Raw genomic sequence first — 19032 nt, 5'->3', positions numbered from 1 at the left:
ACCAAGACCGGCCCACCCAGGACCGGCCCACCAGGGCCACCAAGCCCGTTAGGACCGCGGGCCCGATCCGGTCCGGTTCAGGCTCGGCCCACCGAGCAGCCCTAGCTTACAGGATAAGACTTTTTTGAACTAGTGAATTTAATATTAGACCAAAAGTTTAAAAAGGCGCAAAATTGATCAATTTTAAATAGTAAATGGGCAAATTTGACTCTTTCCCCCTAAAACACAACTACTGTAGTTGATTTGCTACACGAACAACTACTAGTCAGCAATTTCCAACATTGGTCCCCCAAAGATAAATGTCGAAACAAAAATAAAGGGGTGATTAAAGGCCATATTTGAGGTATTTGAAGGATCACTTCTCCGTTTCTCGCAACAGTTGGGAGAAAGAGTTTTGTAATGAACACCCAATGGGTTAAACCAGCTCAATCAGCTATATATATAACTTAGGCAGGAAAAATGGAACAAATCATTAAACAAATGGATAAGTTCCCAAATCTTTCAAAGGAATTCATGGAAGTTGATGACGGTGGATCGAGTCATAACATGAACACAGCTCATTCAGAAAGTGTTCTTATTTTTCAATAATGTCAGCTTGCCTCCCACAAATACACCTTACCAATAATTCTGCCTACCATGACTTAAACAGACAGAAACAAGTCACCTAGCATTTTATCTCAGATGGAATTTGAATCCTGATCTCCAAAGTTCTCACCCATTTTATTAACCACTAGATCAATCCTTTAGGTGCAAGAATATGAAGCAGAAAAGTCTGAAGGATGTTAGCAATCCATGAGAAATTCTCGAGCTGGTCACAATACATGAACATATCACACCCTTGTTCAAGGGCGGATTTAGGATTTGAATTCTATGGGTTCAACCTCCAATGTTCTTAGGATTGAACTCATTGTATTGGTAAAGCTATGGGTTCATACATACTAATTTTTGCATTTTTGGTGGACTTTTTCACAAAAATATATGTTCCACGTCGAAAGCACTTAGTTCAGTTGAACCCGACATTCCTATGTTGCATCCGCCCTGGCCAAGAAATAGCACCCAAAACACCTTTACAACCTCTTTTCCTGCTACACCGAAACACCGTATTCACAGTTAGAAACCTCCGATGAGCCATTAGTTACTTCCTTGCATCGTGTTTTCTGGAACAAAACATGACATGCATTGTTGAGGTTGTGAACCGTATATTGAGTCAACCGAGAAACAGAGATTCTGTTTCAGTGTTCCATATCTTTTCTGTCACCAACAAACTTCATTGTTCAGTCAACCCCTTGATTGATTCTTGCATTCTCCAGAAATTTTGCCTACAAAAGTACATTAGTTTATGTAAGTTAGTAATGTCAAACCTGCTAGAAAGCACAAGTGTTTAAAATGTTGACTACATTCTATGACATTCTGTCATGATGGATGAGGAATTTGGGCTCAAAGAGGATATTGGGCTGTCTGCAGATGCAAGAATTGGGCCAATTAGGAGACGCGGAAGAACTAAAATATCACCACAAAGGCTTTTGGCCTATATCTGGGATCCGGGTTACGGGTCAGGTACATTGTAATGAATAGTTAAATAGGGGAATAGTAGCAGTAGTATAGTAGGCTGAATGTTGTTAGAAACTTCCCCCCTCTCTGGTCTCTCTCTCCCTCGTCTATTTCTCTCTGTGGATCTGTCTCTCCCCCTACTTTCTTTTTGTTCCTATCCTAATGTCGTTAATGGTTATCATGTTATTTACTATTTCCATGTACTAAGTGTTGCTATTAATCAATATTAATTGTTGTTTGAGGTTCATAACACATTCTTTGTAGGGTTACATGATCTTCAAGCTCTTGTAAAACATTTACATGGTTTTTTAATTAAAGTTTTTCTTAAAATAATTACAGTTTTGAGAGACAATACATCAACCATAAAACTCTTGAAACTTTTTAGGCTTCCAAGTTATTTTGAAAGAAAAGGCTTAAGGAGATGAGAACTATGTAACGAAAAAAAAGTCTAATGAACTTTGAAGAGTGGCAAAGAATGATTTTCTAGAAAAAGTTGAAGAAGAACTGTTGGAAGACTACCTAAGTAACACAAGAAAACACACAGCTTATTTTTCTTTAACAGGAAAAAACTTTCTAGATATTATTCATCAAGTATTGTTCGGAAGCAAGTGAATTTTCCCAACTACTCTTTGAAAATTTATCTCAATGGAACTTAGGGCCAGGGCACCTTAACAAACTCGATCGTCAAACTTAAGTTACTAAATGGAGTGAATCACATTATGAAAGATGAAGCACCATTCTTATAACAAATGCAATTAGATAAAAAGGACTCTAAGAGAAATGAAAAGACAATGTTATATAACACTCTATGTACATTTTCTATACAGAAATATCATGGAGTATATAAATTATTTTGTTTCAGAGGCACTTTTTAATAGACCGTAAAATGTGGAAAAGATTTTTTTGTGAGAAATATTACACTTCTCAAATCATTTTCCACTTTGGTTGATTAAACTTTTGAAAAGGTGTAATTTGTGGGAAGTAGGTGATAAAAATGAGTATCAAAGAGCAGAAATAATATTTATATACTGATAGAAACCAGTGATAAGAATAAGAACTGAAATGCTACAAATGAAAATGAATTACGCTCTCCTAGAACGCTAAGTGCTTTCTTCCATTAAGCTAAAAACTGCTTTATGCAAGATCTTACCAAATATAGTCATAGTGTATCGTATATAAGATGAAAAAAAAATAAAAGACACTTACCATGAAATTTCCATACTGGTTTTGTTCCATCAGTAACCACCTCAAACATTATTTGATCTCCCTCCTTTAAGCAATGTGTATCACGAAGTTTACTCCATCCACCTCTAATGCACACGCTAGTACCAAAAGGACGTAACATTAAATTCCACGACCTTTGCCATTCATCTCTTATAATCAAATCATATTTCTTGTTGATGAGCCCGTTTGTGAGTGCAAATTGTGTAGGAAGGATCTGAAATGGTATACCACCATTTGCGCATATCAGTAAAAACTTCATATTTTTCACCAAGATTTACGCCAAAACAAAGAAGAAAGAAGAAAATGGTAATGCAGAATCACTTTAGCCCGAACATTCTTGAAGGGTATGTGTGAAATGGGTTTTTAGACTTACCAAGTAACTATACGTAAGGCAATAGGGTCGAATGGTGCATACAAAATGACCAAAAGGCTTGTGAATAGCAGCTTCTACATGGGGAAATGCCTTGCTTGATGACTTGACGCTGGGGTTTGGTTCTTCTGTTACAAGGTAATTGTATACACAATTTCATGTCAAGATATTAAGTATGACAGAGATTATAGTTAAAGTATGAACAGTGTATAAACAACCACCACAAAATGAGTAGGGCTCGTTCTCCAGAGTAAACCTTTCTTGAAATTTCTTTTGGCTTCCAAATAATAAGGAAACAAGAATGATGTTACAGAAATAAAGTTTAATGATTTATATTTTAATATGACTAGATTCTAGAAACACAAAAAAGAATAAGTATACTAGTATTTACTGGGTTATGCTATCCATGCATACATTAACACATTATATTCAAAGTCACCACCCTCCCTCAACTTAGGTAAGAAATTCAAGGCTAAGCAAATTATAGAAAGGATGATATACTTCGGTAGAATCTGGAAGGAGTTGTAAAAATGATCTTATGTGATAAAATGACTATTGAATCCATTGTTCCTTAAGCAACATGTTTGTAGAATCACAAAAAGACTGTCTAGAAAGGTAGAGGAAGAACTGATAGAAGACCATCTTAATTTACTCGAATAGAAACATTCAACAAAAAGGGCCGTCTCAGTACTATTTCTCTTTTCAAGAAAAAGAACTTGTATTGATATTATTCTTCAAATATCGTTTTAAAGTATACGAATTTTCTTCAAACTTTTTAAAATTATAACATATGAAAATTTATCCTCATGGAACCTGGGACAGGGCCTTTGGAGCACTCAATATATAAACTTAATTGGAAAATGGAGCAAACTGCCCCCTTTACTATGAATTATAACCACGAAAGGCAAAGGACACTTCTTATAACAAGCAAAAGCAACTAAAAAGGAACCCTATAAAAGAAAGAACAATGTTATTAACACTTCAAAAACACTATTTAGTTACGATATGGAGCGTATAAATTAGGGTCTTTTTGGTATAACTAAAATGTTTGCTATAGATTCCACATATAGGAAATGTTTTACAAAGATCTTTCATAAATCGTCTTCAAAACTGTTTGGTTGGGTAAATTTTAGAATATGTAGTTGTTTATAAATAATATTTATTACAGTTTTGAATATACAAACACAAAAATAAATTTCATGGTGAAGTTACGTAAAAAGACCGGCAAGGTCGCCTTTAGAGCACTCAATGTATAAACTTGAGTGAATAAATAGTGCAACTGCCCCTTTAGGATGAACTATAACCTATGAAAGACGAAGCACACTTCTTATAACAAGCAAAAGCAATTAAAAAAGACCTCTATAAAAGAGAGACAATGACATATGACTCGATAATACACTATTTAATTACAAAATGGAGTGTATATATTGGGCCCTTTTTTGGTGTAGCTAAATTGTTTGCTACAAAATATATTCCACATATAGGAGGTGTTTTACAAAGATCGCTTCATAGTAACAACCTCAAACATTATATGATCTCCCACCTTTAAGTTAGTTGCAACACAGAACTCACCCCTTCTACCTCCAATATACACTTTAAACCCGTAGATAGGTAACCTTAAATTACATGACCTTTTGTCTTTCATCTCCAATAATCACACCACAATTCTTGTTGGTGAGACCATTTGCCAGTGAAAATTGTGTAGGAAGGTACTGAAATAGTTTAATAACCATTTGCACATATCATCAAAATGAGATTGACCTTTCTTGATAACATGAGGCTGGAGTTTTTTTTTCTATTAAATTGTGAATTGTAGTCAAACCCATGTCAAGAATATTAGATAAGACAAAATGATTACAATTAAAGCATGCATAGCCTCTAAACACCCACCCCATCTTTTGGCTAATTTTTCATTTTAATAAATTGGAACTTGTTTTAGGAGGAAGGGACTTAACTTGCAAATTCGTCAAGTATAAATTACTTGTACTATAATACGTAGAAACTGGATATTATCATGTGGTAATTATTGTGATGCAATTAATGTGCACACTTCAGTAATTACAGTATTTTGTGCTACTGTTTTAAAGTTCTAATTTTCTTAATAAGATCACAAACTACTGCATTATACTCATGTCATCAACAAATCTCCAAAAGGCTTGAGGACCAAACTGCATATCTAATGGACTCCAAAGATCTTACCTTTTAATTTAAATTTCTTGGAAGTCCCTTCAACAGCATCGCCGGCAGCTTCTTCTTTTTCTTCCTCTTTTTCTTGCAGATACTCTGCATATTCTCTGTTACAGTGCCCTGAATCTAAATGAGAGGGACCAAAAGGCTTGTGAGTAGCAGCTTCAGCATAGGGAAATGCCTTGCTCGATGACTTGATGCTGGGGTTTCGTTTGACTGTTATAGGGTGATAACACAAACCCATGTCAAGAAATTAAGTATGACAAAAAGAATACAACTTAAATTTTATGAATATTGTCCAAACATCCACCCTAACTTTTGCTTATTTTTCGATATTAGCAGGAATTCACTCCCCAAAGTAGACCCTTCTTGATATTTCTTTTAGCTTCCCGATGTTATGAAAATAAAGTTCAATGATATAAAATTTGAATCTGACTGTATTCCAGCAATGCATACATTAGAACAACATATTGAAAATCACCACCCTCCCTCAACTTGTACAAGCAATGAAGAAATTCAAGGGCCAAGCAAACAAGAGAAAGGATAATATACTTCAGTAGAGTTTAGTAGGACTTGTAAAAGTGCTTTTACGGGTTAAAATGACCATCGGATCCCTTGTTCTTTCAGCAACATGTTTGTATAGTTACAAAAATGACTGTGTAGAAAGCTTGAGTAAGAACTTAAAGAAGACCATCTTAATTAACTCAAAGACAAATGCTCACAAAAACAAGTACATCTTGTAGATAGCTATTTCACCCTTTCCAAGTAAAAGAACTTTCATAGATGTTACTTTCAACTTTCTAAATAACAAAAACGTGACATTAAGAGGACTCAACATCTAAATTTGATGAACAGATAGAGCAAACTACCCCTTTATTTTGACTTTTTTTATGACAGTGGTGTCGGGGCCAACTTGCGCACACCGCGACCATTCCGCCGGGTACCTGCTACCTCCCATCAGCACAAGTACCGGATAACACTGCCTACCAAAGATTCGGTAAATTTGAAAAGTGTAGTTGGTTATGGAAAACATGTTTTACAGTATGGGCAACCAAATACTGAATAATGTTATTGAAGATGTAATATAATTTCATGTTGTATATAACCTAGTAAAAGGATCGTAGAAAAATAAGAGGTTGCTTAATTAAGAAACCTTACCATGAAATTTCCAAATTGGTCTTTCTCCATTAGTAACAACCTCAAACTTTATTCGATCTCCCACCTTTAAGTCATTTGCAGCATGGAATTTAGCCCATCTGCCCCCAATATAGACGTGATCGCAAGAGGTATATAGCTTTAAATTCCATGACCTTTGTCTTTCATCTCTAATAATCAAATCACATTTCTTGTAGATGAGACCATTTTTCGATGCAAATCGTGACGGAACACGCTGAAATTGTTTATAACATTTGCACATTGCATGTCATAGGCATCATGTTATCACCGTAAATAACTCCAATTAACAAAGAGGAAAAAAAAGAAAGAAAATGGTGCTTATGTTTCCTTTACCTGAAGATTCTTAACGGTTGGGGGGGACGGGGAAATCAGTTTTGAGACTTACCATGTAACCATTTGTAAGGTAATAGGATCTAACAGTGCATTCAAAATGAGATTGACCAAAAGGGTTGTGAGTAGCAGCTTCTGCAAGGGGAAATCCATCTGAAGAAATTAAATATGACAAACAAGATGCAGGGTTTGGTTTGTCTAAAGACTAAGGGAATTAGCTTACAAATTCATCAAGTATAAACTAATGGACTCTAAAGATCTTACCTTTGAATTTAAATTTCTTGCAAGCCTCTTCAACAATATCTTCTTCTTGTAGTAGATACTCTGCATATTCTCTGTCACAATGACTTGAATCAAATATGATAACCTCAAACACCATGTTTCCTTCATGTCTGAAAATCAACAGATCTCCTAACTGCAAATCATGCTGTTGTGCAAAATCAGCCCAACCCACTTCGAATCGGCAACCGTTCACCTTCACCCGCCACTGCTTACTACCCCTTCTAAGTATTGCATGTTCAATATGGTCATATCCTTTCAGATACTTCAAGAAACCAGTAGGAATTTTCTGCAGTGCATTATGTACTTAGATTAGCCTTGTTCCAAATCTTAGGAGAGGAAATCGTACTAACTATCTAACCGGTTAAACAATTAAAAGAATGTTCATATGGACTATGGTTTTTCTAGGATAAATTTTTCCACCTATATATGATACATGCATATAGTAGACAAAGGAAAGAAGAAATAGATATCATACTCACAAGACCATTCTTGAAACCTGGCTGAATAGGTTTGAAAAAATGAGGTTTCTTTGGAGGGACTCTCATGGCAAGCAGTCACAGTCAGTGGTGAAGCTATGAATTTAGCCAAGGGTGTTCAAATTTGAAAGAACTGAAAAAATATTCCGACAAAGGGTGTTCAATATGTGCTATATAACTCTAAAATGTAATATTTTACCTATATAAACAATGTAATTTTTCGACGAAGGCTGGTCCATCTTATAAGTTATAACAATGTGACTTCGGCCATGGTCACAGTGAACAAAGTATATATCTCTTGTTTAACTCTGTTTTTTGAGATTGATACACAGACAAAGATACTTTTATTTTTATTAGTGTTTTACAAAACTTTAAGGATATTTTGGTCATTACTACTTTTTGCCAAACATATCAGCTTCAGCAATTCTATCAAAACATATTCACCTTTAACTTTATGCTTATCAGCTATTTATAGAGCGGGGCCAGCATTGTCCTTACCGGTAAAGCATAACCCAATAGTTTTGGTTCCAACTCTTTATCTATATTAAAAGTTCCCTTAATATGTATTTACTCGCCAATAAGCCACTTTTTAGAATCCAGAATCCCATAAACTCAAAATCTTAGCTCCGCCTTTGGCTCTTTACAATCAGCTGGCCCAAATGGGCACTTACAATCAGCTAGCCCAAATAGTTAATTTCAGAATATTAGTGTTTTTCTTTTTTCTGGGAAAAATTGTTCACCTCCATGTCATACATACATGCATACATATAGCAGACAAATGACAAATGAAAATAACTAAAAGGGTTAATTTGACTCACCAGAGCGTGCTTGAAACCTGGCTGAATTGGCTTGAAAAAGTGAGGTTTCGCTGGACGGACTTTCTCTTTCATAGCCAGCAGTAAAAATTGCAGTTACTATAGTCTATAGATAAAGTATCTTTTTTCTACTTTGTGATTGATATAATTGAAAGATTGAAGCTTCAATTCAGTTCAGGGGATGCAATTATTTGGCAAAACAGACGAAATTTTCCAGCATCCCAAAGTAAAATTGAAGAGAACTGAGGATTTTATTTTGTGATTAACACAACAAATACAACCTGTGTGAGGCTTTATAAATAGCATAAGAAATTTTTAAAAGTTGTGGTCTTAAAAATTATGGGGCCATAATATTTGTGTGGCTATAAAAACTTAATAAATGGATAAAATGAAAGAGTTTAAAGTTGAATTATTTCTAAATTTAAAAATATGTCATTTATTTTAGAACATACAACAAAAAATACTCATTTAATATGAAGGAGAGAAAGTACAACATAAGTGGAAAGTTTAGTCCCACTTTGAACAAAGCAGCTTTGTGTTTTCCACTTCTAGTGTGGAAAATCCATTTGATAGATTTTCCAAGTAAACAAAGTTATGGGCTGACTTAGGGCAGCCAAGTAAAAATTGCGTGGAGTAACCATATTTTAAAGTAGTATTTATTTTTTATTAATCATTTTAAAGTAGTAACCATTTTGCGTGTATAACCATTTTTTAAAAATTGCGTGGAGCAAAATTAGCCACTGATCTATTAAATTAATATGAAAAGATGGCGTTACCCTTTCTTCTATCTCTTGACCCCGCCTTGGCCCAGCACATCTTCTTCGTTCCAGTGTCAAAAGTCCCTGCTCTTTGTTCCTTTTCTCCTCCTCGAAATCGACCAGGTGAGCTCATCTCACTAACCAACCCAGTTCCTTCTCTCTCTCTCTCTTTCTTGGGGATTAGGTGACAGAGTATACAATTCAATATCGACCAAATGAGAGATACTGCACTCTTAAGAAATCTCAAGCTTTTCTATCTTGTTTGCTACTTGGTTTGTAGTTTATGTTTTCTTTGGTCTAGAACTGTTGAGTTTTTGTTTAAGATGAAATAGTCTTAAAATTAGAGTGTATGGGAAATGGGATTTAGATTTGGATTCGGATTTGGTCAAATGATCGATCGATTGATTAATTTTTTGGACCAAATTTATTTGTTAATAGTGAATATTAACGTGATATAATCCGTGTTTGTAACGGATGTTTTCCAATCCGTGTATTGTGTTGCAACACTAAGCAACAATGCAGCCTAGTGCACCTCCCACAATGGTGCAAGTGTTCCTCCCACCAAGCAAGTGTATATACCACCATGTAAGTGCTTTCTCCATGATCTAGTGCTTGTTGCACCATGGAAGGGGCGGATTTCTCTCAAATAACTGCTATAAATAGAGCATAAGTTGGAGAGAAAGAAGAACACATCGGAAAAAACACTTGAAACACTCTGTATACACTTAATATACACTCTGTATACACTGGATATACACTCTGCATATACTGGATATACACTCTGTATACACTGCGTATACACTGGAAAAACGAATTGCAATTTGATATTCTCTTCAGTAAGAATTCAACATTGGCTATACTTTGCATTCCTTCCTCTCAGAATTTCCATTCGACTTCTGAGTTGTCCTCCTTATTCTGCATTGTTTTTAACTACAAACAAAGCATCCATAAGTGTGATTTGTTGCCGAACTTTGTGTTCGCTGAAACACTGGGGTTTGAAGTACCGCTACACCAGTGTGTAATTCGTTCTATCCTGGGAGGAAATAATCTATAACCTTGGGTACTAGGAGGGGATTAAATTCCTTAAGGAAACACTGTGAATTCAGTGGGCTCGAATTAATTTCTGTTTTTTATTTATATTTACGTTTATAAGCTAACGTTCTAATTTCCAGAATCATTATTTACAAGTACAGAGGAACAACAATCTTAAGGAATTTAAGAATTTAATAATTTAATTTCTGTATTTGTGTTACTTTTATTATTCTGGAAATTATAACCTTTGTGGTTTTTTGTGTACTCCCGTTTGGAGAGTAAAGCCTTCGTGGCGGTTTGTTAGATATTAAAATCTACGTGATTTTTACTCCAGTTTTAAAACCTTCGTGGCATTTTGTTGGAGATTAAAATCTACGTGATTTTTCACTCCAGTTTTAAACGTTTATTAAACGTTTGATTGTGTCATTTTTACAGTAAAAATGGCGAATGACGGAAATCAAGCTGTTCCGATGATGACTGCCAACGCATCGACAAGTCGAACTCCGGCGTTGGCACCGGCAGAGAAACCCGGAAAATTTTCTGGGATGGATTTCAAGCGCTGGCAGCAAAAGATGTTCTTCTACCTGACTACGTTATGTCTACAGAAGTTCATCAAGGAAGATGTTCTTGATCTTCCAGATGAAACTCCAGAGAATGATAGCTTTCTCGTGATTGAGGCGTGGAAGCATTCTTACTTCTTGTGCAGGAATTATATTCTTAGCGGACTGGAGGATAATCTGTATAATGTATACAGTGGCGTGGAGACGTCAAAAGAATTGTGGAATGCACTTGAAAAGAAGTACAAAACTGAAGATGCCCGGATGAAGAAATTCATCGCCGCAAAATTTTTGGACTACAAAATGGTAGATAGCAAGTCTGTTATTACCCAAGTCCAGGAATTGCAAGTGATTATTCATGATCTACTTGCTGAAGGTATGTTTCAAATAAATACTGATATTGAAAGTAAATTTTTTAGTAATTTTACTAACGGAATTTTCATTGAAGGTCTTGTCATCAATGAAGCATTCCAAGTAGCAGCAATAATTGAGAAGTTGCCTCCATTGTGGAAGGACTTCAAAAATTATTTGAAACACAAACGAAAGGAGATGTCCCTTGAAGATCTCATTGTTCGATTGAGAATCGAAGAGGACAACAAAGCTGCTGAGAGAAGAGGCCGTGGAAATTCAACAATAATGGGAGCAAATATTGTTGAAGATAACAAAAAGAGAAAGAAGGCTTCTGGTCCGAAATACAACCCAAGCAAGAAGCGGTTCAGTGGAAACTGCTACAACTGTGGGAAAACCGGACACAAATCTACGGAGTGTCGTGCTCGGAAGAAAGACAAGCAAAGGGGTCAAGCAAACATGGTAGAAAAGCATGATGATGTTGATGACTTGTGCGCCATGCTTTCTGAATGCAACCTGGTAGGAAACCCAAAGGAGTGGTGGATTGATTCTGGAGCCACTCGCCATGTTTGTGCTGTGAGGGAAGCATTTTCTACATATGCTTCTGCTGGACCCGAAGAGACGCTCTCTATGGGAAATGCTGCTACAGCAAAAATTGAAGGATACGGTAAGATATTTCTCAAGATGACTTCTGGCAAGGTCATGACTTTGAACAACGTCCTTCATGTTCCCGAGATTAGGAAGAACTTAGTCTCTACTGGACTTCTTGTAAAGCACGGTTTCAAGTGCGTTTTTGTATCTGACAAGGTAGTGATTAGTAAGAATGAAATGTTTGTAGGAAAAGGTTACCTTACTGAGGGCCTTTTCAAGCTGAATGTAATAGTTGTTGAAACTAATAATAAAACTTCAGCTTCTTCTTACTTACTTGAGTCAAATGATTTATGGCATGTACGTTTAGGTCATGTCAATTATAAAACCTTGCGAAAAATGATAAACTTGGAAGTATTGCCTAAGTTTGAATGCGAAAAATCAAAATGTCAAATATGTGTGGAATCTAAGTATGTTAAACATCCTTATAAGTCGGTTGAAAGGAATTCAAATCCTTTAGACTTAATTCACACAGATATTTGTGACATGAAGTCAATACCATCTCGCGGTGGAAAGAAGTATTTCATAACTTTTATTGACGATAGTACTCGATATTGCTATGTTTACTTACTTAATAGTAAAGATGAAGCAATAGACGCATTCAAGCAATACAAAAATGAAGTTGAAACGCAACTTAACAAGAAAATCAAAATGATAAGAAGTGATAGGGGTGGTGAATATGAATCTCCTTTTGAACAAATATGTTTAGAATATGGAATTATTCATCAAACAACAGTCCCTTACACGCCCCAATCCAATGGGATTGCGGAAAGAAAGAATCGTTCATTAAAGGAGATGATGAACGCATTATTGATAAGTTCTGGTTTGCCACAGAACTTGTGGGGGGAAGCCGTTCTTACGGCCAGCCGAATACTAAATCGAGTACCCCATAGTAAAACACAATCCATTCCATATGAAATATGGAAAGGAAGGAAGCCCAACTTGAATTATTTTAAAGTGTGGGGGTGTTTGGCAAAGGTGCAAGTTCCTAAACCCAAAAGGGTAAAAATAGGACCGAAAACAGTTGATTGTGTTTTCATAGGATATGCAACTAATAGTAAAGCATATCGATTTCTGGTTCATAAATCAGAAAATCCCGACATTCATAATAATACGGTTATAGAATCAGATAATGCTGAGTTCTTTGAAAATATATATCCGTATAAAAAGGAATGCGAGTCGATTGGTGAAGGATCTAAACGACCTCGGGAAGAAACAAAAGAAAGTACATTTAATCAGGGGGATCCAAGACGTAGTAAACGTCAAAGAACGTCGACTTCGTTTGGACCAGATTTTGTAACTTTCTTATTGGAAAATGAGCCTCGAACATTTAAAGAAGCTATGTCTTCTTTGGAATCATTGTTCTGGAAAGAGGCAGTCAATAGTGAAATAGAATCCATATTGAACAACCATACATGGGAATTGGTTGATCTTCCTCCTGGAAATAAACCTTTGGGTTCTAAATGGATTTTTAAGAGAAAAATGAAAGATGATGGCACTATTGATAAATTCAAGGCAAGACTTGTTGTCAAAGGGTATAGACAACGAGAAGGTCTTGACTACTTTGATACATACTCCCCAGTTACAAGGATTACGTCCATACGGATGTTAGTAGCATTAGCTGCAGTGTATGGTCTTGAAATTCATCAAATGGATGTTAAAACGGCCTTCTTAAATGGAGAGTTGGAGGAAGAAATTTACATGGAACAACCTGAAGGGTTTGTGGTTCCAGGTAAAGAAAATAAGGTATGTAGACTTGTTAAGTCCCTTTACGGACTAAAACAAGCACCCAAACAATGGCATGCGAAATTTGACCAAACAATGTTGTCAAATGGTTTTAAGATAAATGAATGTGATAAATGTGTGTACATTAAAAATGTTCCAAATCACATAGTCATTGTTTGCCTATATGTGGATGATATGCTGATAATGAGTAATAACATTGCCAACATAAATGCTACTAAGTGTATGCTAACTAGCAAGTTTGATATGAAGGACTTGGGAGTTGCGGATTTAATTCTGGGGATTAAGATCCAAAAGACTCCTCAAGGCCTGGCATTGTCACAATCTCATTATATTAAGACAGTACTTGAAAAATTCAAGCACTTGGGCTTTAAAGTTGCAAAGACTCCAATTGACGTGAATCTTGCACTAGCAAAGAACAAAGGCCAAAGCATATCACAATTGGATTATGCTCGTGTGTTGGGATGCTTAATGTACATCATGAATTGTACACGACCAGATATAGCTTGTGCTATAAGTAAACTAAGTCGATACACGAGCAATCCAGGCCAATCTCACTGGATGGCAATGAAACGAGTTTTGGGATACTTAGAACATACCCAAAACTTTGATTTGCACTACAGTAAATATCCTGCGGTGATTGAAGGATATTGTGATGCAAATTGGATCACCGGTTCAACTGATTCGAAGTCCACAAGTGGATATGTATTCACTATTGGTGGAGGAGCGGTATCTTGGAAGTCGTCCAAACAAACATGTATTGCCCGCTCTACAATGGAGGCTGAGTTCATAGCCTTAGATAAAGCCGGTGAAGAAGCTGAATGGCTCCGGAATTTCTTGGAAGATATTCCATTTTGGCCCAAACCGTTGGCACCAATATGCATACACTGTGATAGCCAAGCGGCAATTGGAAGGGCTGGGAGCGTTATGTATAACGGTAAATCTCGTCATATACGACGAAGACATAAAACCGTTAGGCAACTTCTCTCTAGAGGAATTATCACGATTGACTATGTAAAGTCAAGTGATAATGTGTCAGATCCACTTACAAAAGGCCTAACTAGAGAGGTAGTTGAGAAATCATCGAGGGGAATGGGACTATGGCCGAGAACAAGTCATTGTGGCGGTAACTCTACCTAGAAGACTGGAGATCCCAAGATCTAGGTTCAAGGAGATCAAACAAAGTCATTAATGACGGTTCAACATTGTCAACAAAATTTGTTTTAGTCCATTCTCGTGATGAGACAATGTTCAGTACCAAGGATAAAACATTAAGGCTTTTTAATGATTTCTAAATTTGATACATGGTATATCAAATAGTGTATCTACGGGATGACACGTTTAGGAATCACCTATGTAAGTGTGAAGTGTTAGCCGCTTCAAAGAGAATTTTGCAAGGCCAATTCTCTACGCACTTATGAAACCAGGCAGTGTTCATGGCTGAAACGAACACAACAATGAGAACCAAAGACGGTTAAGGGATTGATTGTGTGACTTATGGTTGTCTAGGTATACACTAAAGTTCGACGGTTCAAAGATATCAAATCTACCGATTGACCGAGTATATCCGACATAAGTTCACTACGGAAAGTTCAAAGGGAAACCTACTTATCCAGATGCAATTAATTCTTGTTTGCAAATCACACAAGTTTTTCATGCATACTTCCGTGATATAGCCATTCCCCATTCATGTGGGGGATTGTTGAGTTTTTGTTTAAGATGAAATAGTCTTAAAATTAGAGTGAATTAGAGTGAATGGGAAATGGGATTTGGATTCGGATTTGGTCAAATGATCGATCGATTGATTAATTTTTTGGACCAAATTTATTTGTTAATAGTGAATATTAACGTGATATAATCCGTGTTTGTAACGGATGTTTTCCAATCCGTGTATTGTGTTGCAACACTAAGCAACAATGCAGCCTAGTGCACCTCCCACAATGGTGCAAGTGTTCCTCCCACCAAGCAAGTGTATATACCACCATGTAAGTGCTTTCTCCATGATCTAGTGCTTGTTGCACCATGGAAGGGGCGGATTTCTCTCAAATAACTGCTATAAATAGAGCATAAGTTGGAGAGAAAGAAGAACACATCGGAAAAAACACTTGAAACACTCTGTATACACTTAATATACACTCTGTATACACTGGATATACACTCTGCATATACTGGATATACACTCTGTATACACTGCGTATACACTGGAAAAACGAATTGCAATTTGATATTCTCTTCAGTAAGAATTCAACATTGGCTATACTTTGCATTCCTTCCTCTCAGAATTTCCATTCGACTTCTGAGTTGTCCTCCTTATTCTGCATTGTTTTTAACTACAAACAAAGCATCCATAAATGTGATTTGTTGCCGAACTTTGTGTTCGCTGAAACACTGGGGTTTGAAGTACCGCTACACCAGTGTGTAATTCGTTCTATCCTAGGAGGAAATAATCTATAACCTTGGGTACTAGGAGGGGATTAAATTCCTTAAGGAAACACTGTGAATTCAGTGGGCTCGAATTAATTTCTGTTTTTTTATTTATATTTACGTTTATAAGCTAACGTTCTAATTTCCAGAATCATTATTTACAAGTTCAGAGGAACAACAAGAACAGACTCTAAAGTAGAGTCTTAATTAGTAGCAATTAAAAAAAGAAATAAGGTAAACAAGAGATCTTAATTAAGAACCACAGGTCCTGAACTTACAGTTACAAGTTCAAAAGTTAAGGACAATAGGGCCTGAAGTCCTGAACTTAGACTAACAAGCTCAAAAGTTAAGGACACTTCGTCCTGAACTTACAGTTACAAGTTCAAAAGTTAAGAACACTTGGTCCTGAACTCAGACTAACACGCTCAAAGTTAAGGACAATAGGTCATGAACTTAGACTTACAAGTTCAAAAGTTAAGGACAAGTAGTCTTTAACTTAGAGTTACAAGCACATAAATTAAGGACAGTTGGTCCTGAACTTCGAGTTTCAAGTTCAAAAGTTAAGGACATGTAGTCCTGAAGTCCTAAACTTAGAGTTGCAAGTTCAAAAGTTAAGGACACTTGATCCCGAACTTTTATGAGCAGAAGGGTGTTTTCGTCTGGGCATGTAAAGTTTATTAAAGTTGTGGCTAAAGATAAAGACATTTTAAATAGTGGCTTAAAAGTAAATACATGTGTTATTAGTGGCTAACCGTACACTTCCCCCGCAGCCCAACTGAAGTGGGCTTTGGCATTTGACTAGTCGGGCTGGACTGACACATTATTTAAAGAGAAACTTTCAGAAACCACTATGTTTTAGTGGTTATTAGCTAGTTGTAGCTATCATTTACTATATTACTTCCTATAGCTATGTTTTCAGATTTTTTTAGAGTGTATTCGATGTATTTAAACTATTGTATTCATGAATATAGTAGCATTTCTAGACGAGAAACATGGGATTACAGCTAGACAGATTTTTGTATTCCCGTATTCGACTGTATTCATGGCGTGAAATATGGGATTACAGCTGGACAATTTATTGTATTCGACTGTATTCACGGCGTGAAACAGGGGATTACACTATTTTTAAACGGAAATTGAATCAATTAACATAATAGACTCCTAATATAACTCAACAAACTCAATTATAACACACAAAATTTGTATTTTCAGTTATAAAAAAAGATTCTCAACCGAAAAATATCCCAAAAACATAGCAATCTTCAGAGAAATTATATAATACATCTGAATACATAAATTATATTAATTAAAAAAACATATGAATACATTCATGGAATATAGCGAGACAGTGAATACAATAAAATACATATAATACAATGAAAAAAAATGAATACAATGAAATACATAGAATACGGCGAGATACATTGAAATAAAATGAAAAAAGAAAAGAAAATGAATATAATGAAATACAACGAGATACATTGAAATATATTAACAGAAAATTGACTTTGTTGGGCCTGAGGATAAACCAGAGGACAAAGGCTACAACACCAACGATGACCAAAAGAGTGCAGAGTATCTGGAAGATGCAAGTGCAGATGCAGTTGAAGAGACAGCCGCAACAACAGCTGAATGGGTTGCAACAGCACCCGCTGCCATGGCCTGGGCGATGGTAGGTCTTGGACGGCGGCATAATTGATGGGTTGTAATATGCTCCGTTCAGATAGGGTCCGGCCATGGTTGACGTGAAATCAAGAAACGCAAAAGAGCAATTGAGTTGTTAGATGGAGTTGGGCGAAATAGCAGAGTTCATCTTCAGACTTGATCCGGCGGAGGAGAAGACATCGGGAAGTAGAGAGAGAGAGAGAGAGAGAGAGAGAAAGAGGGAAAATAGATATGGGGTAGGGGATGGGAGAAATTTGAGGGGATATTGTCACACCTCCTTTTTGCGCGCCCCGCCCTGAGGGGTAAGATGCGCGGGTGGAGTTTTTCCAATTTAAGTGACAATATTCGAAATGGGATTATTTATTTAATTCAGAGTCGCCACTTGGGAAAGGTTTGGCTTTTGGTGTCCCAAGTCACCGATTTATCTTGAATCCCTAGTCGAGGAAAATTTTCGACTTTTCCAAATGAAGTCTGCGAACCAGAAATTCTAAGTAAGGAATTCTGTTGACCCGAGGGAAGGTGTTAGGCACCCTCGAATCCCGTGGTTCTAGCACGGTCGCTTAAATTGTTATAATGGCTAAATATCTGATTTAAATACATGTTGTGACTTATGTGCTTTTATTAAGTTTTAACCGCTTTTATTATTATCATTTACTTTTATAGAATTGCAACGTCGTGAAAATGTATCTCGAACCACGTCACAATCAATGCACCCGTAGTTGTTAACACATTTCGACTCCGTTGAGATTTGAAATTGGGTCACATAAATGCGCACCCGAATTTAAGAATGTGATTTGATTAAGTCGCGCCTAAAGAATCTAACGCGTTATTGTCTTCGGGGAGGGCAGTGGAATTCACTAAACAGCCCGTCCCAAATTCTAAGTATTTATTATGACCAATTATTGAGGGCCCCGCAATTTGCCTTTTGATTTGGCGAGGCTCGTCTCATTATTTTAGAAGGGTACCCTACAAGAACTACATTTTACTACATTTATCTTTTAAGGGAAGGATGATGCCGAATTTTGCTGGTTTAGACAAATACGGACTGAATCCTTATTATGTTTGCCGAACCTAAACTTGTTTGATTACTTGATTGATTGTTCATGAGGTGAGAGCTACGGCATGCTTTGTCTTCAACAAGTGAATATGCTTATTAATTCGCTAAGTGAGATTGCAAACAAACTAACAACATATGTTGAGTTATGTTTTAACGACCTCCAAGTTCTATTCTTAACACTCTAACCTATTCGAAATTGATAAAGAAATCGGCTGTTTTATTAGGAAAAATTACTACTAATTGAACTCAAAAATGATTATCAGTTTTTCTCAACAATCATTACATCATTTCGAAATAAAAATCTGTAACGAAACCCAGTATCGAACCTGTATTGGAACGAATGAACTGACAAGAGAACTGGCATTCATAGCCATACTCTTAGTGTGACT

General features: G+C 36.2%; 2 protein-coding genes across 5 annotated transcripts in view; one reads left to right on the top strand and one right to left on the bottom strand.

The window, feature by feature from the left end:
* Positions 1-542: 542 nt before the first annotated feature.
* Positions 543-8720, bottom strand: LOC104221180 (B3 domain-containing protein REM7-like). 4 transcript variants are annotated; one of them, XM_009772180.2, is made up of 9 exons: positions 8415-8717; positions 7600-7729; positions 7103-7406; positions 6894-6991; positions 6491-6722; positions 5345-5548; positions 3149-3273; positions 2758-2989; positions 543-1319 (listed from the first exon to the last, which is right to left on the bottom strand). In XM_009772180.2, the coding sequence occupies exons 2-9, from the start codon at positions 7663-7665 to the stop codon at positions 1279-1281; spliced, it is 1302 nt and encodes a 433-aa protein (XP_009770482.1). In that variant the 5' UTR covers positions 7666-7729; positions 8415-8717; the 3' UTR covers positions 543-1278. The 4 variants fall into 4 exon arrangements, with proteins under 4 accessions (XP_009770482.1, XP_070021303.1, XP_009770481.1 ...); XM_070165202.1 differs by lacking the exon at positions 7600-7729 and having other exon boundaries at positions 5345-5458; positions 8415-8720; XM_009772179.2 differs by lacking the exon at positions 7600-7729 and having other exon boundaries at positions 8415-8714.
* An 8162-nt stretch (positions 8721-16882) lies between these two features.
* The window catches only part of LOC138882732 (uncharacterized), a 29555-nt gene continuing 27405 nt past the window's right edge, over positions 16883-19032 (top strand). The window contains exons 1-2 of the mRNA XM_070163358.1: positions 16883-16939; positions 17420-17593. Coding sequence (XP_070019459.1) covers positions 16883-16939; positions 17420-17593 — 231 coding nt within the window. The remainder of the gene's footprint in view (positions 16940-17419; positions 17594-19032) is intronic.

Source organism: Nicotiana sylvestris, chromosome 12 (genome assembly GCF_000393655.2).
Source record: "Nicotiana sylvestris chromosome 12, ASM39365v2, whole genome shotgun sequence".
NCBI lineage: Eukaryota > Viridiplantae > Streptophyta > Magnoliopsida > Solanales > Solanaceae > Nicotiana > Nicotiana sylvestris.
This window is presented reverse-complemented; position numbering and strand designations above follow the sequence as displayed.

What these genes read in the sequence shown, in the direction of transcription:
- LOC104221180 (XM_009772179.2), bottom strand. Translation starts at nt 8,486, where the DNA reads ATGAAAGAGAAAGTCCGTCCAGCGAAACCTCACTTTTTCAAGCCAATT. An exon ending in CAGGTTTCAAGCACGCTCTG is followed by an intron (nt 7,407 to 8,414) that starts GTGAGTCAAATT and finishes AATGCACTGCAG; the next exon opens with AAAATTCCTACTGGTTTCTT. An exon ending in ACCAGTATGGAAATTTCATG is followed by an intron (nt 1,320 to 2,757) that starts GTAAGTGTCTTT and finishes GTACTTTTGTAG; the next exon opens with GCAAAATTTCTGGAGAATGC.